This window comes from Sander lucioperca, chromosome 22, assembly GCF_008315115.2.
Source record: "Sander lucioperca isolate FBNREF2018 chromosome 22, SLUC_FBN_1.2, whole genome shotgun sequence".
NCBI lineage: Eukaryota > Metazoa > Chordata > Actinopteri > Perciformes > Percidae > Sander > Sander lucioperca.
The window spans coordinates 11,076,863-11,099,759 of NC_050194.1; the positions used below are offsets into that span (position 1 = coordinate 11,076,863).

The window sequence follows — 22,897 nt, forward strand, 5'->3', positions numbered from 1 at the left end:
GACACTGTTGTTGTAAGAGGTCAAAAGCCAAATGCTTGAGAGCCACTAGTTTCATCTTTAACAATTAGGCCTACTTGTATTTTATAAGATTATCACATTCTTTTGAATGTAAAATCTTAGTTTGAAATGTATAGGCCTAGCTATCTGTAGGGTAGTAAAAGTACTATAATAGTAGGCTATTTGCCTCTGAAATGTAGTGGAGTAGAAATTAAGTAAGGCTCATGCAAAGTACACGACAACAGAAAGTTCGTAAAAAAAATGATAAAACCATGAATACGCTGCTGAAGCTAGAAGGGCATTACTGTAAGAAGAAAGGAATGGAGGGATTTAACCATTCAAGTATGTTCATGAGCGTAATGTGACCACTAGTGGGCGCCCAAGTATTTCAATAGGAATGAAACCAGCGGGCTGTGTTCTCTTCTCTCACCTCCTCGACTATAAGCTCTGCTTCCTGGATACGCCGTTCAGAAAAATAATCAGGTTGGATTTGCCGTTATATCGTATACCGAGTTTCCTTCAACCTGTTGCATTTACACACACGAAGACGCAATTTTTTAACGAGAAATTCCCATTTAATGTCAGGAAATTAACGATGATGACGTAATATGGGACCGCGACGCGGTAGTCGCAGGGAAAGGTGACTAACGTTAACTAACTAACGTAATGAAGCTAGGCTACTAACACTTAACGTTATGTTCTGACATGTTGGTGTTCATTTTAATACGTGTTTTTTTTTTTTTAAATATATATATGTTTATGTTAGTGTGTATTTTACAAAACGACAAAAAGTTCAAGTGTCTCAAACGTTAAACTCCGCTGTGTCTGTGTTTTCTCCTAGAGCGCCACGTCATTGATCAGCGGAGGAGTTAGAAAAACGCAATTTAGTTCGAGTTCCCGCTTTGGACCAGATAATAGACAGTTATACTTCACCGTTTGCCTTCACTTTGCTTGACATTTTCTTACCAAAGGAGGACCAGTCAATAGGCGGTTCAAAATGACGGCGTCTAACTGGGGTCTTATCATGAACGTGGTGAACAGCATCGTCGGAGTCAGTGTACTCACCATGCCCTTCTGCTTCAAACAGGTGGGTCACCTGCATAGACACACACATATACAGTGCTGCTCATAAGTATTCATACCCATGGTCAAGTTGACTAAAAAGAGGAATAAAAAAATAATCTTTTGGAAATTGATCTTAATGCCTTAATTAAAAAATGAGGAAAAATCCGACCTTTTAAGGACACCAATTTGTTTTGTGAATTAATAATGTATTGTAAATAAATAAATGTTCTTCCTTAAAATACAGGGGCCATAATTATACATACCCCTATGTTAAATTCCCATAGAGGAAGGCAGATTTTTATTTTTAAAGGCCAGTTATTTCATGGATCCAGGATACTATGCATCCTGATAAAGTTCCCTTGGCCTTTGGAATTAAAATAGCCCCACATCATCACATACCCTTCACCATACCTAGAGATTGGCATGGTTTTATTTCAGTTAGCCTAATAGCTGGTTTGATTTGCATTGATATGGATCTTATCTCAGTTAGCTATTAGGCTATATATATATATATATATATAGATATATATATATATATATAGATAGATATATATATATAGATAGATAGATATATATATATATATATATATATATATATATATATATATATAGATATATATATATATATATATATATATATATATAGATATATATATATATATATATATATATATATATATATATATATATATATATATAGATATATATATATCGCGGTGCAAAAAGTGTTTATTTACTTAAGTAAAGGAAACAGTATAAGTCCTGCATTTAAAAGTAATACATGTATGTATGTATTATCAAACAAGTAAAAGTACATATTATGCAAAATGACTAATGTCAATGTTATATTTTGGGCATTATTATTGTTGCAATAACATGGAAGCAGTACCTTAATGTTGCAGTTTGTCAGGGTGGAGCTCATTTTAACTGCATTATTGGATAGTTTAATCTTTAATAATGCATCATATTTGATAAAATGGAAACATAGGAAACACGCAGGCAGCTATATACACCCTTTAAAACCTGATACATTATACTGTACAGCAGCATCGCTAGAACCTAAAAACAACTCATGTCAAGTTGTCACACATCAAGTGCAAATTAACAAGCTTCAGTTTGCCGAAATAATGGTATTTGCAGTCAGTTGTAGTTTGGAGTGGTGTTGAATTTTTACAGCCTTGTAGTATAACAACATTCATTCAACAGCATCACCTGACACCCCCCCCTAAACCGCCACCCAATTGTGAAATCAAACTGAACATTGTAACCTTCAGCTTGATACTGATGAGAGAGTGCTTGATTTTGGCCTCTGTGTATTTTGTTTTGTCATTGTACGAGGACATCCTCGTGAAGGGACGTTTACTTTACAGGTTTTTTTCGATTGCTAAACGACACTGGGCACAACTGAAGCCACATAACTACAGTCTGCACTACCAACAGTCACCTGAACTAAACAGTTCACCTCTCCTGCAAAACTCATTCCAAGCAACACAACTCTTAACACACATCTCAAAACAGGCTCAGTGCAGCCAAACACTATGAACAGTCCTCACTGAGATAACACACACTGCCACTCAGAACACACTGAGAGTAAAAACACTAGCAGCAAACACCAATACAGAAAATACAAACTTTCTCATTTTTACAGTTTGAACAATTTGAAGTAACTTCACACTACTCAATAGTTTCTTTAAAGAAAATATGTGGATTTCATGTAATATACCAATTTGTACGTAAGGTAAACAAGAAGGAATGAAAATCAGCAGTTTGCTTCAATATAGTATTTTGTCTCTAGTAATTTATGGAATTACTGGAAAAAACTAAAGGTGCATAAAAGTAACAAAGTAGTGTGACTAATCCTGCCTCTCTCCAGCATCATGCGGCAAGTTTTCTTCATCACATTGGATGTCTGCATCATCTCTAAATACTAATGAATGTGATGTTTCCATTTCTTTCACCTCCATTACTTTCTGAAAAGCAGTAAGAACACAGTTTTACTATAGTAAAGATATAGTGTTTTTCACATTTTTGTTTTATAGCTGTGCATGTAACCTCAGACATCTTACCTGGACATATTGGTATTTTTGCTCTTATACCTGTTTCTCTCAAACGGTATAGTGTATAATTGTTTCATTCTTATTTGGTGTTTGTATACAAAATAAGGCTTTCTGAGCTTCCTCTGTATAAATACCGTATATGTTCACTGACTAGTCTAAAACAAGACACCTGCTTAGGCTTTCAGCTGAAATTGCAATCAGCAGTGTTTGATAGGCACCAGACTGAAATCTTCTGTTTTGAATGTGTGGTTAACAGTTTAGACAGCAGTGTGTTAGCATTTGAACAAAGTGCTGTAAATCCACAGTGTTGTGCACGTTGTGGTTAAAGTCATGGGATAAGTGTGTGGAGTTTTGAAAACTGTTCAAGCAATGAACAACTAACTAGAGTTTGGTCCACATGAACTGCTGCTGTGCAGACTGTAGTTAGAGTTTTGCACATGTGGCTTCAGTTGTGCCCACTGTCGTTTAGCAATCGAAAAAAAAAAACTGTAATGAATGACGGGGTTGCTTTTTATAGCCGAGCAACTTCCTCATCAGATCAATGGACGCTTGTTTGAACATAAACAGCATGTCAACTGCAGCATGAGTCTTTTCACTCTCCCCATTAAATCATTTAAACACCCTTTGTTACAGGTTTTGGCACAAATGCCAAACTTGGTTTAGCCCCTCTGTGTTTGCAGAAGCTTTGCTGAAGTACCTTTTGGCAAGATACTGTAGAACAGCAGGGCCTTACCCTCCAACATCCCTGTGAAAAACAGGGTAAAGCCAGGAATTCATAACGTATCATTGTCGTCACCAAAGGAAATTATGATATATCATTGTCATCACAGTATGAACTCAGGAAACTATTTGCTTTAGAGCATTTCAGCCTGCTTCCTACTTCACTGCGTCTCTGTTTGTTATTAGTGTACACAGGTACTAAGCAAGTTCAACATTTGTCCAGTATTTGTAGGTCTTTCTGCACGGAAGGAACTAAAGAAGATATGAGGTGGGGGTGGCACTTCTTTAAATTGCTAAATGTTCCCCATCATAACATAATATTTTATTGGACCCTTGAACTCCCTTTCAATTATAAAAACAAATACACCTCTCAGACAAAAGGCAATCAAAAGTAGCCCTCTTAAACGTAGCATACAGTTGTTTTATATGTGTGGATAAAATTAGTGTCATTGCTCAATATTTTATGTTGCGGATATCCTGTACACGGATAAGCTATCCGTTCTTTTGTTATCTTGAAGTGTGTTTGTATAATTCTTCCATAGAACTTTATGTTTTGAGTCTACTGAATATAAAACTGGACAATGTGTTTCCTCCTTGGACTGGTGTTGTAATGAATTTTAAGGACTAAATGTAATCAAGATAGTTTAGTACCAGTTTGAATCCTAACCAGGGCATCGAGACCCAATCATGTAATTTTTGAACGTTGATGTAGGGCTGGGCGATATGGAGAAAATCAAATATCACGATATTTTTGACCAAATACCTCTATCGATACCGCAACGATATTGTAAGGTTGACAATTGGTGCTTTCACAAAATATTCCACATTTAGATTTTAGATAAATAACCATCATAATGTGGATATAATGTCTAAGTGGGTAAAGGCAAATAGCTAGAACAGTCTGGTAAGTTCAGAAAATGACATAACTTTACTGTAATGCAGCCTTTAAAACCAGGAAAAGACTAAACTTACCATGTAACGATATTACAATTCTTCACAATCTAAGACGATATCTAGTCTCATATCACAATATCGATATAATATTGAAATATTGCCCAGCCCTACGTTGATGCTTGTATGATATGATAGAAGACATGATGAAGCATTTAGTATTTCAGTAATATGCCGAGATTTTGGGACATCTCTTATTGTATGTGTTCTGCGTTTAAGTGTCCCTCTGTCCTCTTACAGTGTGGGATAGTGCTGGGAACTCTCCTGCTGTTCTTCTGTTCGTGGATGACCCACAAGTCTTGCATGTTCCTGGTCAACACAGCGAGCAGCACCAAAAGAAGGACTTATGCAGGATTGGGTGAGTTTAAACCGTAATGAGTGACGTTGTTGTATTTATCGCTGACAGTTCGCAGTAGCAACAATAGCCATCGTGACTGAAGTAGACAGATAAAAAGGTGTCAGCAACGGAAGCTTCAATTCCAGAAAACCACATCACTACCCACAATGTTTTTTTTCCCAACACTGCCATCTGTTTGTCCACATGTTGTTCGCACACTGACGTCACTCCCTTCTCTGCAGCCTTCCATGCTTACGGGAAACCAGGAAAAACAGTGGTGGAGATGAGGCAAGTCTTATTAGTAATTCACTACGCACATTATGCTGTATTCAAAGTGTATATTATGACTTGATTTTTTTCCCCCCATATAATTATCATAGACGTATACAAATAAAGTGTATTTATTTCCAAAACCATAGACACTAATAATAATGCCGATTTCCCCCTGTCCCATCTCTCTCTTTCCCTGCAGTATGATCGGTTTGATGTTGGGGACCTGTATTGCCTTCTACGTCGTGATAGCTGATCTGGGCTCAAGTTTCTTCGCTCAGATGTTAGGTTTACAGGTTTGAGATCGTTATTTGCTTTATAAATTCATCTCTCAGTCTTTGAGCATGTGTTTCATATCCAGAGCTCCCCTCTGCGTTCCCCTTAACTTTACTCTTAAGCAACCAAACCAGCTAATCACTGTAGTAAATGTTGGAATAATAAGAGGTAAATGGACAAACTAACAATTGGTAGAATCAAGTCTGTAAATAAGTTCTGAAGAAACAACGTTGTATTCTCATGTCCCCCTCCTATGTCCCCCTCCTCTAAAGGTGACTGGCAGTTTCCGCGTGCTGCTGCTGATCGCCGTGTCTCTGTTCATCGTCCTCCCTCTGAGTCTGCAGAGGAACATGATGTCCTCCATCCAGTCCTTCTCTGCTATGGCGCTCATGTTCTACACCCTCTTCATGTTCACGGTGAGCCCAGCAACACACAGACAGCGTAGCGTCACTGCATGCTATGCAGACAAACAGACTGCAGTGGCATTGCTTATGGAGGACAGGGTTTTTTTTTTTTTTTTTTTTTTTTACAGCCTTTTGAATATTGCTTTTGTTTAGATTTTGTTGGAGGGTTTTTATGTTCCAGTACCAGAGTTGATTTTGAAACCAACGTGCTCTTTATTTTAGTCTTCTTCCCCACAGAAATAGTACATATAAATACTAAAGATGCATTTATAACTTGCAGCACAGTGTCACACCTTGCTGTCTGTTCTAACTTACCTGGTTTTCAGAATAATTTTCAGATGAATGTTTCGTTTGAATTTCGCTGTGTTCTGTGTTAATTCCTCCTTTTTTGCTCCATTGTACAGAACTATGTCCTTCTTACCGACACAATATTGTCTTGCGCCTCATTTTGAAAGAGCAAATTCACACTAAATCACATCCGGCAGAAAACAATTGCTGCACTGCTCTTTGTAGGCTGAAACAAAGGCTCTCCCCTGGGAAGGAGACACCACTTGGAAATGGCCACTAGAGACATTTTAAGCACTTTAAGTGCAAAGTAAATGGAGGTCACATAGTCAACTCCACTAAATCACAAACATTTGTTGCCAGATATAAATATGTCAAATGCATTTGATATATTTCACAGTTATTTTTATTGGAAAGACTTTTATTTTCCTAAGTCAGTACAACATTGCTATTTGTAAATACCTTTCTGCCCCATTCAATCAGCATTGAGTTAAAACCACTATGGCTGCTGGCTGTAATATTTCTAATGTTAATACTAGCCTTTATGGTTATTTGGAAATAATTCCTTCAGGAACCTGGAAAAATGAGAATGTTCAAGGTTGAGGACTCACATACTGTAAGTCACATTGTTAGCCATGTAGCCTTAACTCAACCTTTTGATGGTGTTGGGGTTGTGAATTTCTTTGAAACATTTCAATTGTGTTACACTTCTGGCTACACTCCAATCAATGATGTCCTAGCAGGGGACTGTTTAAAACAGTTGTGTACCCCTTTACAACATGTTTCCTTTTTTTCTGGTTGTGCAGGTTGTTTTGCAGTAGCATTTCAGATTTGTTTGCAAGGTAAAAACAATACATCTACTGTACAGTGTAAACTGGGGCTGCAACTAACAATATCTCTTCATGATCGATTAACTTTTACTTAATCGATTATCTTGAATTTCCTTTAATTAATCGAACGAACTCTAGGCTGATTACTCTAAAGTCTATTAAATGTTAGAAAATGGGGGAAAATGTTGATCACAATTTCCTAGATACCTCGGTGACGTCTTCAAATAGCTATTTTTTAAAGATATTACACTGCTCCCAGTTAATGGACTAGTCGTTTCAGTACTAGTGAAAACTCAGCAGAGAATTGCACATGTTTTCATGTGAACAGTCCAGTCCAATCAGCCATCAGTACAGCATGAAGCACAGTTTGGGCTCCATTAACATATATTAAAATACTTGCTGTCAATGTTGCTGAATGAGGACGCACAGCACTGCACTCCTATGCCACTAAAGTAGCAACTGGTACAACTTCCCATTAGGACGTTCAGTGCTCCGCTGTTTGCATTTAACGCTAAGCAACACTGACCACACAGCTCTGATGGAGTGTTGCGTCATAGGTTGGGAGTGTGTTCAGAGGTGCAACATACTAAAATGTTTGAGTTCAGCAGCAGTTTCCTGCCTGGTGTGACTCAGCTCGTTTTACTGTTGTGTGGTTCTGTTTTTCTGACCCGTGTCGCTGCTTCCACAGACACTGCTGTTTACAGTCTCCTTTGTGTGATGTGACGTGTAGTTCCGTAGCATGGCGATAACCTGGAGCTGTGGTGTGTGTGTCTGGCTTTAGATCCAGGCCCGGCCCAGTCCAGACCCCTAACCCTCTAACAGTGATGTATCTCCTTTCCTTCCCTCCTTTCATCCTACCCTTCGTTTCTCCTATCTGCTCATTTGCACCCCTTTACTTCTTTTGTCCTCCTCTTTTTCCCACGTGTTCTTCTGCTATCCCTCACTCTCCTCGACTACCTCCTCTCCTCCTCTGCACTGCCTTTGTTTGCTCCTCTCTCCCACCGCTGTTTCTGCTGCTGTTGCTGTAGATAGTGTTGTCGTCTCTGCGCTATGGCATAATCTCTGGCTCCTGGGTGGAGCGGGTTCACCTGTGGCGCTTCAAGGGCGTCATTCAGTGCCTGCCTATTATCGCCACAACCTTCTGCTGTCACCCGTAAGTAAACCACGGAAACCACCCCTGATATAACACCACCGTGAGGACAGTCGTGGTTGGGGGGGGGGGGAGAGAATGATGGAAGCCAGATGTTTTCCCCTGCATCTTTAAACCCCCCTCCAACCTAGTCTTCCACCCACTCCTCTCAGTCATCCCCATTTTTCACCTTTAATTTGGGTTTGGTCTGAGCTATTTCAGCTCTGTGAGTGTGCCTATATGTGTGTGTGTGTGTGTGTGTGTGTGTGTGTGTGTTTGTTTGGTGGCAGTAGTAGTAAGGCAGAGAAGTGTAACATACTGAAGTGAAAGTTTCATCTTTGCTGCCCTTCCGCTACCGCCCCACACCCAGGATGAGCAGCCTGGGTGTGGATGTGGGAGGGTTCTGCTGTCCTTTGGGACTTTATCAGGTAATAAAATGAGCAAGACTAAAGAGACACATGCTGATCGAAAACCTGTGGGGCCATTTTTGTCTAGATTACCCTTTCATGAGCCTTTTATTTTGATCAAATTTATGATTTCACTTTCATTCATTACACATCGCCTTCATTACTCCGTTTTCTTCAGCTACGACAGGTTTTTTTGTTCAGTATGGGGTTTCTTGTCGTGTCTCTTTGTTGTGTCCCTTTCTTCGTTTTCTCTGGTTTTCTCTCCTCATTGATTACTTCCATTATCTGTCTGTGAGCCGTCAGCATGGGTGCAGCCCCCCTCCTCTTCTTCGTGCTCTTCCCCCACTTGTCTTCATTTGGTTCGGGCCGTAACCCCCTGCCCCCCCTCCCCCTCCTTCCCCTCAGATGGTGCTGTCCTCGTTCAAACACGGGCTGCTCAGCGACTGGTGGCTAGGGCAGGTCAATGTGGTGCGCTGGGAGGGTGTGTTTCGCTGTCTCCCCATCTGTGGGATGGCCTTCGCCTGTCAGTCGTAAGTACTTTTGCCGCCCCTCCGCCCGCAAAGGACCATGTAATGACACTAACGTCAAACAAGACTCTAAACAAGCTTCAGAATATGGAAAATCTGACAGAAGTCCTAAAATCATGTGGTGGCTAGATGGCTCAACCGTGTGCTTTTCCACTGTCTAACTCCTGCAGTGGCACAGTGAATTGAATCTTTCATTGCTGCATGTAGAAATTGAGCAAACATCATAATTACTGCATGTGCACTTGCATCATTCCTTTAAGCCAGAGAGATGCACACATTTGTGGTGGAGATGAGGTGGTTGTTGAGGGATTTGTAGTTGCAGAGCAAGGCTACTCATTTTTGCTAATGTGCTTTTCACAGTCAGCTCGTCCAAATCTGCTCCACCATTAGGCCTGCCCTCTCTAGAGTTAACCTGAGGCTTTAGTTGATTCTGATTGTGATTCTAAAAAAATACGAGTCAATTTGGCAGTTACGGAAAGCAACCATTTGTTGCAAAACAGTGTCATTGGGTTGTGTAGTGACTTTTAAATGTCACGACAACAAAAAGTTTGCCAGACAGTAAGAGGGTTTTCAGGGCAATCTTCGCATTGCATTAACTTTCCCTGCAGTGACTGCAGAGATCAAACCACTACATTTCACTTCTTACACTTTAATCAGAGCTTCTCTGACTCACCGTATACATTCATTTCTCCATTTCCCCCCCCCCCCATCTGCATGCTCTGTCACTGCCTCTCTTGTCCTGTCCACTACGCTTTAGTGCTTGCTCTGGGTTTGCAGTGAGTTGAGCGGGCGATGGGTAACGTCTGAAGGTCTAGTGGGACCTGGATGTACGAAGTCTTATCTGTAATTTGAATGCAGCGCTGGGGAAGGATGTAGAGAGTGTTATGGTGAGGTCATTAGGGGCCAGATGTTTGGGTGGTGCTGCTATATGGGTTTGTTTGTGTGAGAGAGAGTGAGGTAAGTGGCAGGAGTGGGTGACCGTCGCCTTGAGACTAGAACGAGACTTTAATTAATGTAATTGCACAAAGCCAACATAACATTATGGTACGGCAGGCGTGTTTATTAGCGAGCGAGGTGGGCGCACGTTAGAAGAAGAAGAAAGTGTGCACTTATGTGTGTTTATGCATGTGTGTTTTGTGCGTTGTTTCCCACTAGCAGCGCTGAGTGATATTTGGCAGGGTGGTTTCTTGGCCTGTGGTCAGGCCGAGCGAGGCAGGCGCTCCGTTCGGCGGCAGGCAGCTAAAGCCAAACCACTAATCAACACATTGGACTGTCGCCATCTTACAGACACACACTGATGTATTCACAGGCTGATTAAACAGCTCTCAGCACATTGGATTTTTATTACATTCATGAAATGTGTTTACTTTCAGCTAAAACATTACTTAACATCACCATTATGACGGGATGGGAGCTGGCCCGTTCTTTTTTGGCTGCTCATTTGAATAGCGAGGAGCCGTTAGCTCACAATAGAGGGACATAAGAAAAACGTGCGGCGAAAAATGTCCCTCTGTGATGTTACTGCCAGCATGCATTCAACTCCAAGTTAATGATATTATCTGCAGCACACACTCAAGCCCTCCCAACACACACACACACACACACACACACACACACACACACACACACACACACACACTTCCCCACATTGGCTTTGAAGACCTTCTCCTTCAAATTTCCTACATTTAAGAGCGTTAATGCAAAAATACATTAGCCTCTGAGTAAGGACTATTGAGTGACCATTAGGTGCTTTAGCTCCCCACTTACAATATACCGTTTTCTTTAACCTTGGCTATGAGATTTACTGGTTTGCGGATTAAACAAGCGTCAAGAAAAAGCGCCACGGGACAGTGCTTGCTCATAAAACCGGAGTGTGTGAAAGAAAGACGGGCAAAGACAGACAAGAGGCAGAAAAAGTTATGCTCTCTCTCTCTCTTTCTCTCTTTTTCCTTTTTTTTATATATATATATATATATATATATATATATATATAAGAGAGAGAGAGAGAGAAAGAGAGGAGGCAAGCACAAAGAATCTGCCAGAAAAGTTTATAATGCTCTAAAACCTGCCAGGCAATCACTTTTATATATAAAGACTGTAAATTCACGGGTTAATGTGCCGACGGCTCCCTCCAAGCGGCCACGCTCTCTTATAGCACAGAACAGAGCTTGACAGAGGGAGACAGATACCTGGGTTTACAGACAGACAGACAGACAGACTCAGGTGCAACTTCAACCAGCCTTGACTACTGTCGCCCATTCTGTGTGTGTCACACACACACACACACACACACATGCACGCTCTCGTACACTTCCTACATGCTTCACCCCCACTGCCATGACGTTACTTCCATCTACTGCAATTAAAACATTTGGAAACACAAATTGTTAGTAAATTAATATTTGCATTAAATTCATAATATGTAAAAAATTCCACATGCTGAGAAACTTGTTGCATTCATGTGCATGTCAGATGTTCTTGCTTGTGCTTTACGTCCGGACTTACAAGCGCCTTAATTCTGTCTGGCGGTATGGATTTGTAAGAATCAAAGAATCAGGGAACAAATCCATCACTTAATTATTCAGTCAATGTACTTAGTTAAACAATTGCTGGATGCTTGGGCAAAAAGGGTGCACGGTCACGAAGGGGTTTGTATCGTGGACGCGCCAACAGTGTTGTTGTCATTACTTAGAATTCCTCATAAGGGCGGCAGAAACTACGCACTATAACTTTAAGCCACTGTGATGTCTTATTATCTCAAAACAAAATATTTAAGCAAGCTGTAATTAGTTTTATTTGCTTGTTTGACTTGTAAAGAGATTAGATCAAGTTGGTAGTGAACTACATTCATTAACAAACAATGCAGATAATCTGCAAAGTTACATCTGGGAAACCAGAAATCTGTTAACATTCAAATGGACTAAACAAGCAATAAGCAATCACAAGAAAATGAGAAAAGACATGCATCATTTGGTTATTGAGTGGCACAAATGGGCCTCCATATGGCTGCTCATTAAAGAAATCTACAGAGCAGTTTCCACTATCAAATTATTGAAGTTGTAGATATCTTGACTGTCATATGTTGCATGTTGTCAGCTGTTTGAGAATAAAAGAAAAGAAGCTGATTCATGTAACATTCACGGGTCTACTTTCCCTGACTCTCACCGCCAGACTTCAATCCAATAGCTAAAAGTTGTGTATGTGATAATCCGGACAGCACATGAATGCACGAGAGCAGTACCAGTGTGGTCTTGTGTCACGCAGCATGCAGAGTTTGTTGTTGTTGGGCTGCTTGTCTCTCACAGACAGGTGCTGCCGACCTACGACAGCCTGGACGAGCCGTCCGTCAAACGCATGAGCACCATCTTCACCTCTTCCCTCAACGTAGTCACCATCTTCTACATCACTGTGAGTGGAAACGCACTTTCACGCGCACGAGCCACCGCCATTTACACTGACTACATTTGCCACGGTCACTGCTGTTAACATGGAAACCTATTGATTTTGTGATATTACAGAGTGTCTGCTTGTTCTGATCAAACATCTCAGCTAAAAAGTTATTGAATGCTGTCAGTTACCATTTTTAATGACTTAGTGTTCTACATATTTATGTCTCCCTCTTTCTGCTTTCCTCCCGACCCTGTATTTGGTTCACTCCGCCTCTCTCTGAACCAGGTGGGTTTCTTTGGCTACGTCAGTTTCACTGATAACATCGCAGGCAACGTGCTGATGAACTTCCCGTCCAACCTTGTGACTGAGATGATTCGCGTGGGCTTTATGATGTCTGTGGCCGTCGGATTCCCCATGATGATCCTGCCCTGCCGCCAGGCCATCAACACCATGCTTTTTGAGCAGCAGGTTAACCTAAATGCTACTACTACTACTACTACTACTACTAATAATAATAATATCTGTGAATGCTAATGGTTTAAAGATTTAGATACAAATTCAGAAACCAAAGTTAGTGTGTGATGTGTGGAAAGGCTGATTTCTGGTTCTGCGGAGGCTCCACGCAGAGCTTTCGCCATAGCCTACCTATGTGGCCTGAAGTTGATACTTGTGCGTTTGTGTGTGTGTCGATCTCTTTAAGAGAATGTGTGTGGATGGTACAGCGAGTGAGAGAGTGATGGTGATTTGCTTCAGAGCAAGGATTCTAGAAAGGCATAGTGGGAGACTGTTCTTTCTGACCACGGTCAGAAATCTGTAGCAGGAAAAGTTAACCCTATCCTTGATTTCATGTAGTTTATGGAAAAGGAGAACCAGGAAATGAGTAGGGGGAAATGCAACGCTACCAAGCCACGGCAAAGAGACGTGCATCGCTGCGACTTGTAGTTACATTTTTTAAAGGGTGCACATCAGGCTACGACGTAGCGTAAAGCTGCAGACACACAGACCAGACGGCCGACCCTCGGCAGAAAAGGCAGTTGGACTGATCAGTATCCCCGAGTTGGTCAAAAAAGTGCCACGGAACACACCGAAGAGACGAGAAGTAATACGTCTCCATAACAGCAGGCGGCGCTAAACTGTATTGTCGCCCAAAAATGAAAACCGGCAGCTGATTGGATGAACGCGTCACGTGGGTCTGGTTTCTCCAGAAATTCAAAGACAGACTGTCATGGCGACTTGTTCAGAATACGATCTCATATTGTACTAAAATAGTTCACCGAAACATGTTTCTGAAAACATTTTAAGTGAGAAATAGGCCATGCAGTTGCTGAATCTGTCTTCATTTCAGATCAACAAAGGTCAGTTCGCTCCCCGTTTCCGGGTTAGCACTCTACCAATCAGATGGGTCATTTGAGTCCGACTGCCGGCAGTGCCCGCCCCGCTGATTATACATGTCAAATTGGCAAAAATGAAGGCCGACAGCACGGAACATACCGAACAGACAAGAGTCACTGACCTCGCCAGACTGTCCAACGGCCGATTATCGGCTCTGTGTGTCTGGACCTTAAGGTCGGCATCTCCACATACCTACGGACGTAGCCACGGCGTCAATTTAACGCAGATGCATAAAACATCCCCCCTTTTGGTATGTGTTGGCTGGAGACTATAAATCCTCGTTTAGCTTTGTTCTTGTTACTTTAAAGTAGATTAATCATAAGATAATACACAGTGTAACTTGCTGCCTTATTATTGTGGAAGTGGCACTCCCATGCTCTATGTAATGAGGTTTGACAATAAATAAAAACAGAAACATTGTTAACTCCATGTTAACAGAGCCCACTGGAAACGGGCTACACGATATGAGGAAAACGTCTAAGTGCGATTATTTGGACTGATATTGCGATATGAATCACGATATTGGAGGAAATGATCATTTGTGTATCATTCTCATTTTCATTGAAAAATATTCAAATTTGAAATTGAAATGATTATAGTGTGATTTATGCGAGGATCTGTACCAAGCAAAGATGTTTTCTTTAGTCTGTGTAGGATACGACATCTCTGCAGCACCACATCACTTCATTAAGAACGTTTTTTTTTTTTTTGCCTTTAACAAATATTGCGCCTCCCCTGCGATTTGGATATTGCACTAGTCCATATTGGGACTTCGATAAAAAATGCAATTAATTGTGCAGCCCTACTGGAAACACCTTCTGAGGAACTCAACTGTGACGTTAATTGAAATCGTATCTAGACATTACAGGCACATAAACACATCTGACTTGTAAAAATCCTGTGACACACAATTCTTTTTGTGGTTTAGAAAGCATATACAATATCGAATACAATATTGAAGATTTGTTCTGTTGGCTCTGCCAGGAAAAGAGAAAGTTTGTTTTGTTTTTTTGGTGAAAACCAGACCAGTAGTACTGGCAATATGATGATGAGAAAAAAAAGGCGATATTGCGCACAAGGATTGGTGTGTCCACAACACTTCACTGAATGTAGCGGGAATGCTAACAAGCTACCCAAGGAACAAAAATCAAATCGTACCCTCAAAAAAAGAAAATTTAATTGTAGATTTGTGAGATATTTTATTTATTTGTTTTGTCTTTTTGTCTGTCCCTCTCATCTCACTCTCTGTTTTACATCTTACAGCAGAAGGATGGGACGTTTGCTGCCGGGGGATACATGCCTCCTCTGCGCTTCAAGATGATCACCCTCTGCATTGTGTTTGGCACCATGCTGGGAGGCATTCTCATCCCCAACGGTACATCCTGTGTGTATGTGAACAATCAGGCATGAATTGAATGGATTGAAATTGTGTGTGTGTGTGTGTGTGTGTGTGCGTGCGCGCATGTGTACAGCTCGCTGACTGGAGGTCTTTAAGGTGCATGTGTTCCTTTATGTGGGCGGAGTAGCCGGGGAGCTTTACGACAAGTGTGAATGTGACTTTACGAGTCAGTGACTGTCACACTCTAACACAGTCCTTAAATCAGGGCTCTAACTTTTATCTCCTTTTTAGACAGGCAGACAGGAAGATAGGGCTATTATTCTCTCAGACTCTGTCTCTCTCTCTCTCTCTCTCTCACACACTCTCACACACACACACACACACACACACACACACACAAAATTACATGTACACACCAGTATTGTCTCTCTGTCCGGTTCTTTGAGTCTTTCCGTCCCACTCACAAATGGCTCCAAAATGGTGGGGATGTAAAGGTTAGAATGAGTTTGTTTTATTCATCATTTTATATGGTGGCTGTTTGTTAAACTTTTGATTGGACATACACAAACACACACACACACACACACACACACACACACACACACACACACACACACACACACACACACACAGAGCGGGTTTGGCTGGCTCTTTGTGTATCTAATCAGACTAATAGACTGAGGAGAAGGGAGGTAAGGACCCTGGGGAGAATGGACACTAAATCTGAGGCAGACAATATGGTGTCCGTCCTCTGGAAGAACGATGGGTTTCTAGGCCCGGCGCCCAGCCGGCCCTGGTCCACAGAGACGGGGGTGGGGCCAGGGCTCGCTGCTGCCAGGAGCAGGGTGCCATGGATGGGAGCCTGGGGCTGGGCAGGTGCCGGTTATGAATGGCAGAGGCAGGTATGAATGGAGCTAGTGATAAATAGCGTAGATATGGGGAATTGCTTTGGGAGATGTGGAACAGTGAGCTCAGCAGGACGCAAACCCCTCAACTTTGGTAATTTTGGTGCCATGTTTGGCCCAGTGAGCTCTACAGCAGTGGGTCCCAACCTTTTCTGTCTAACGTAGCTAATTATATAAAACGTTTATTACGTTTAACCTAATTATTTAAACCATTTATCTTACAAGTACCCTTGGTTGGGAGTTACAGGACCACAAGATAATCCCTGTGTTTTTCTCTCTTTAGTGGAAACCATTCTGGGTCTGACTGGAGCCACTATGGGCAGCCTCATCTGCTTCATATGCCCTGCTCTCATCTACAGAAAGATCCAGAAGAATGGCTTCATTTCTCAGGTTACATAGTCAGAATTGGCACTTTCGTAATCAATTGCTCAGTGTAAATATGTTTTATTCACTAACCTGCGTTGCTTCTCCTCTTTCTCTCTGTCCTGCAGCTGGTGCTTTGCGTGGGTCTGGGCATCCTACTGGTCAGCACCTTCACCACCCTCTCAATTTCATCTAGAAGCCCCGGCACCAAGGTCCAAGCTCCTCCTCCTCCAGCACCTGTCAAGCACGACCTGCCCCTACCGGACTTCCCCGAACTGCACGGTAAAGATCGTGACATGGGCTTATGGCTGGCAATCACTTATCTACTTGACGGACGATAGAAGGAAGTGGTTTACTAATGAGCCATGGAAACATTTACCTCAATGGGCTGGAGCCAGGGTTGTCTGCAGCGTCTGAGATCAGACAGCAGTGCTGCATGTAATTATTTCATGCAAAAGGCACCGGCGGCACGTGAGACATGTTTATTTCTTGTTTTATTTTCAAAGTCGTGGACTACAGCGCCCTGAAACGGCAACGTAAAGAGAATGTGAGCCAGTGGCAAAGGGCCAGCGAGACTAAAACAAAAGCACAAAGCCACAGCAAAAGAAAGGGGTTCTTTCATCTCTGTGAGAAGAAAAGATGGAGACAGACAGAGTGACTGACAGACAGACAGGCTGGGCGAGGAGATAACCTCTTGATAATATCTGAGAGCAGCGCTGAGTGCTTGACATTGATGGAGCGAGAGTGATGCCCTTCAAACTCCAGTAATTTCTCTCCACCCATCTACCTCTGTTCTTTTCTCCTGCTGCCCCCTCCCCCCAAAATACATTGTCTACCCACCCCCGTCTCCCCCCAGATCTCCTGTGGCAGCTATAAAATGCCTGCAAGCTCTGGCTGTATAAAGGAAGAGGGTGATATGGGTTTGGGGAGGGTAGAGGGGTGCAGACGAAACAAATGGAGATTAGACGGAGGGGAACCTTTTTCGAGTTAATGTTCTCAGTTTTAGGGTGAAAAAGGATGGCGCTTTTAGTTTCACTACTTCTACTACTACTACTTCTCCTTACCCCATCGTTCCTCAGTGGCATCTTTTTCTAACCTGTTCACTGACACCAGCAAAGTATTTTTGCCTTCATCTTTGGATTCTTTCTGTTACTCTGATTAACGGTTGATTTGAATTGTTTTTGACTCCAGAGGACACCCATGTGGTCCAACCTTTACACCTGTTTGTCACTTTCACTTTCTCTTCTCTTCTCTTCTCTTCTCTTCTCTTCTCTCTGTTGCTCAATTACTCTGCCCCACCAATTGCGTCAGTTTTGCCATTGTCGGTATTTGCCGCCACCTAGTGGATCTACTCATCAGAAATAGTCGACTTGAAATCCATTACAGCTGAGAGCATCAGTACGCACAGTTCATGTGAGATATGCAGGGTTGTTAATTTATTTTAATGCCAGCAGTTAATGTGTGTAATAAACACAACTGTAAAATAAAGAGTACATGTCAGGGCCAGTGTTAAATAGTAATGCACCAGAATACAGTCATTTGACTTTTCTCAGACAAGAGAAAATAGTGGAATAAATTAGGTGTCAAATTTATTGCTTCTTAATTTAGTCACAGTAATGTGTCTCATAATTTTCAGACTGACTGTATATATTGGCTTTAAATGCAAATTAAAAAGCTCACCAGCAGCAGTACTAAACAGGTAAAAAATATACAACTTTTTATGGTTGTATAAATCTATTACTAAATGACTTACATTTGCCTTAACAGTTTGGCTAAAGGATCTTGGGAATATGTTGTATCTCCAGTAGCACTGGTCTGTGTTTTAATAGCTTGTGTCTTGTGTGTCTGCATGTAGACAATCCAGCAAACAAGAAGCCAGCGGAGATCGAGAAAGCTGAGCTTCCAGCTGTGCAGGTGGTGCAGCCTGTAGAGAGGGGCCCAGTTGAGCCCCCCCAGATTAAAGGACCAGTGGAACTACCTGACAGGAAGAAGGATGAAGAGGTGCAGTTGGACCGCCCTGATGCTGGTAAGGAAACTGAACCAAAGCTGGAATCTTGATCTGGAGTTTGAACTGTGTAGACTTAGTGTTGCCTGGTCTGTTTTGCCAGGTGTCGCGGTGCCAGAGGGCGAAGCCCATCGCCACGAACCCCCCATCCCCCATGACAAGGTCCAGGTGGACACAAGAAATGAAGAGCCAGGTTTAGGGCACGCTGTGCAGGTAGCGGACAAAAAAGACGACAAAGTTGAAGAGAAACCAAAGCCTGCTGAGGCTGTTGTGGGGAAAGAGGAAGTGGATTTGGGTGGTGGGGAAGTCCGGTCCAATGAAGTGGTGGAGAAGCCGGTTGCTGGGGCAGACAAAAAGCAGGATGTCCCCCCGCCAAAGGAAGTGGAGAAGCTCGAGCCTGTGAAAGATCCTCTTGCAGGGAATCAGGCTGCGGTGGCACAAGTCGATAAAGCGGGCAAAGCTCCAGATGCTGCTGGGAAACGTGAGGGTTAGTCTCTGTTTTTGTATCACTGTAGTTTAAGGCAGCTGGGTTTGAAAAACAGTTCTCGGTAAACGCAACATTGACCCGGTGATATTTGGTGATCCTTCAGCTCCACTTCCTGAAGGAGAGCATCATCCTGCTGCAGACGAGGCTCCAGGTATAGACAGCAAAGATACGGCAGACGAGAAGATGGACGGTGAGTGGAGTAGAAAACCTTCAGGGGTCCAGGGCCATAGACACGATAGGTCACTTACTTAGCAGCTGTTTAAAATAAGTCACACTGCAAATGTATCATGCATGGTGATGATGCATTTGTTTTTTGTTTTTTTTAATGTATACAATGGACTGGCTGTAATCTAAAATATAGCTGCATAAAAATGTTTTTGTCCTGCTGACTTAAGGTTGGTACACATTTTGCAACATTCAACAATCCTACAGAAAGAATTACATGTAGAAGAGGTGGGGGATACCAGTCTCTCCAACAACACCAGTAGCCTCCATTGACCAGAATGCAATGCAGCCGCAGCTTTATGTGGATAGTGTTTTATAGCATGTGAAACGCAACGCAAATTCAACAATAAAAAGAAAGTCACAAAATAACTTCATCACAGATTGAAAATCATTAATTAAGGTGTTTTTTTTCTTCTTGAATTAGCTACATTGTAACAAACAAAATAAGGTGCTGCATGCTGTTAATGCCCCTGCCTCTCCTTTCCTTATTTCGCTTGTTTTATCTTATGTAATCTAGTCTCTGTGATCTGGTCTTGCTTATTGTGCCTGTTTGTGACGGTTCAAATGGTTTAAAACACAGCAGAGATATTCAAATCCATTTCTTTCTCCTACTTCTTGACCTGGCTTGATACACCACCGAGGCAGTCTTTTGTTGTCTTTTGTTGACTTTCTTGTTCTGTTTACTTTTGCCCTCTCTCTCTCACTCTCCTTCTCTATCTTTACCCCCTTTTTGTCTTTCTCTCTCTGCCGGACTCCTATCACAGTGATAAAAAAGCTGGTTGCAGGTATGAATTCCCTCTTGCCTTTTTCTCTTTATCTCGGTCTGTCGCTCAAATATACACACAGTACATATATGAATTAACATTTTATCATAATAACTAAATAATGTGCCCGTGTAGAATCCACCCACTCACCTTTCCCCCTGACATAGTTTGTGTGTGTCTACAGCTGCCCATTCCAGTTGATGTTTAAGGCTACAATCTAGAGATGTGTGTTTGAATGGATCAGTGAGATGGTACTTCCCTTCCCCTCTCATGTATAGACTGGCCCTGCATCAGTCTAACTAAGCTCCTTAACTAATGCAATGTTCTGAGGAGCAGATTGTGACTTATTTTGAATTCCACGTTTCTGTCCTGTAGAGGGCCAGCTGGACCACGCCGTGCTACTGCAGGTGATCAAGGAGCAGCAAGAGCAACAGAAGAGACTTCTTGACCAGCAGGAAAAACTACTGGCTGTCATAGAAGAGCAACACAAGGAAATCCACCAGAAACAACCGGCTGGTGGGTATACACATAATGCTTTTGCAGGCACAACACTTGACAGAGATCACAGGTATCATAGGTGTTACAAAAGTGTTTTTAACTTAAAGGGGCTGCTGATGGTGAGGCAGAGAAAGGCATCCAGGAGGGGGTGGAAGATGGAGCAGCAAAGCCCAAAGAGCCTGGCCTGGACTCAGACCTGATGCAGCCCAAGGAGGAAGCTGGAGCCGGAGCTGCCGAGCCTCATCCCGCGGCCCAGAATCAAGTGCAGGCCGGGGATAAGGGTGTCGAGGTTGTAGCTAAGCAGGCGGCTTACAAGGAGGATGGCCATGTTGCACTCGGAGGAGAATCCAATAAGCAGAGTGAGCTTGGGGCAAAGGGAGTGCCACTGGGAAAGAAAAGACCTGAGGACCGTCAGCCTGTACCTAAAAATGATCAGGCAGCTCAACTTAAAGATGAAGAAAGAAGCCTAGATAAGGAAAAAGAAAAAACTGAAAATCTTAAAAAAGATCAGGCAAGACTGGAAAAAGAACAGCTTGAGGGGGAGAAAAAGGAAAAGATGGCCGAAGAGCAGGAGGTAGAAAAGGAGAGGATAGAGAAAGAAGTGAAGGCAAGATTGGAAAAAGAACGGCTGGAAAGAGAGAGAAAAGAAATGCTGGCCAAAGAGCAGGAGTTGGAGAAGGAGAGAGTTGAGAAAGAAACGATGGAGAAAGAAGTGCAGGCCAGAGTGGAAAAAGAACAACTAGAAAGGGAGAGAAGAGAGAAGCTGGCCAGAGAACAGGAGCTGGAGAAAGAGAGACTGGAGAAAGCTGCAGAAGAGAGACTTCATCAGGAGATGCAGAAAGCACACAATGAAATACTTGAGAGAGCAAAGAAAGAGAAACAGGCAGAGGAGGCTCGGGAGAGGCTGGCCCAGCTGGAGCGAGTCGTAGAAGAAAGAAAGGCTGCACAGGGGGCTGAGAGGGAAGACGGTGAAGCTTTGAAGAAAGGAGGACGAGACCTCAAAGAGGATGTTGCTGCTCAGGCGGACTCAAGAGAAGGTGTGGAAGACGGGGCCGTCAAAGCCGGGGCTCAGCCCCAGGGCTCCCACGAGAAATTCAGGGACCAGGGAGAGATGGATCTAAGGCGGAGGCGCAGGGAACTGGGACCCGGAGAAGCTGGAGGGCCCCCGGAGGAGCCCGGGGTGCCCAGGGGGATGCCGAGGCTAGAGCCCCTGCTGGAGCTGGGGGGCTCCGACCTGCATGCGGCCCTGGAGGAGCAGCTACTGGCTGGGGCAATGGTGCACACGCGGCAGATTAAACAGGCCTCAGAGGACGAGGGAACGAAATAAAGCATCAGACGCACACAGATTCTCACTCAATGATCGGGCAGCAAGTTCGACACATACTGTACAGCTGCAGGAAACTTCTAATACTGTGGACCGTGATATTGTTGCCTTACTTTCTCTCCTTCAGAAATGTTGTTGACAAAGAGGAACAGTTTCTCTTCCTTGATACTGTCTACTGTGGAAATAACAGTCTATTAAAGAGCAAAGTGCATGTACATATTAACTTATTTTTGTCTTTAGGGAGGACAATTTTGAAGAGGTCACTGTTGAAATGTATATAAATCTATGCAAATACCATTCCATAGAGTGATTAGACAGGGAGGATGTATTAATGTTTGTATTTGAGTCACCCAAGTTCCTTTTTATTCACCAGCTTTGTGGAGTTTGGCTCTCTGAAGGATCTGTTGTGCTCTCTCCTGTGCCGATTTTCTGTTAAAAGTTCAGTTTGTGTGTATCTCTTACTTTGAGATGTAAATATTGTAATATCTGTTACGGTTTAAGGTTTCTTTGAACCTACATGTACCGCGTATTGGATGTAATGTGGGTTCAGGTGCCTTAGAGTAAGACTTGTTTCACTATATTTTCAAATGAAAGTAACTGAATTCAACCTCATGCTGGAGCTACGAGGTATGTAGTGTAGCCTTAGGGTTTGATAAACTGTGGACAATAAAGCATATAGATCCAGATCATAAGTTACTAATCATTCCATCTTAAATATCTGTTCCTTGTTGATTTATCAGTGCCTTCCAATGTATATGCTGCTGTTTTATCAAAACAAATGTGGCAGTTTTTCCTCAATTTGTGTTCTTTTTGCTTCCACTCTTAATGCAAAGAGTAGAGCAATCATGAGAAAATAACACTGTTGAGGACAGTGGAAGGAGTTTGTAGTGTTTCTTAGTAATCCAATCTTTTTCAAAATTTCTGGTGGACCTTTGCTTTGTACAAGAGGC

General features: G+C 42.4%; 1 protein-coding gene across 4 annotated transcripts; it reads left to right on the plus strand.

The window, feature by feature from the left end:
• The first annotated feature begins 421 nt into the window (after positions 1-421).
• Positions 422-22,531, plus strand: slc38a10 (solute carrier family 38 member 10). Of its 4 annotated transcripts, XM_031291237.2 has the most exons (19): positions 422-637; positions 839-1,084; positions 5,031-5,148; positions 5,370-5,415; positions 5,600-5,693; positions 5,946-6,089; positions 8,221-8,345; positions 12,561-12,663; positions 12,931-13,113; positions 15,301-15,412; positions 16,565-16,671; positions 16,773-16,926; positions 18,500-18,670; positions 18,753-19,136; positions 19,240-19,326; positions 20,126-20,146; positions 20,501-20,641; positions 20,731-21,308; positions 21,402-22,531. In XM_031291237.2, exons 2-19 carry the CDS (start codon positions 995-997, stop codon positions 21,948-21,950), a joined length of 3,207 nt encoding a protein of 1,068 aa, XP_031147097.1. In that variant the 5' UTR covers positions 422-637; positions 839-994; the 3' UTR covers positions 21,951-22,531. The 4 variants fall into 4 exon arrangements, with proteins under 4 accessions (XP_031147097.1, XP_031147093.1, XP_031147094.1 ...); XM_031291233.2 differs by having other exon boundaries at positions 20,731-22,531; XM_031291234.2 differs by lacking the exon at positions 8,221-8,345 and adding an exon at positions 9,134-9,258 and having other exon boundaries at positions 20,731-22,531.
• The last annotated feature ends 366 nt before the right edge of the window (positions 22,532-22,897 follow it).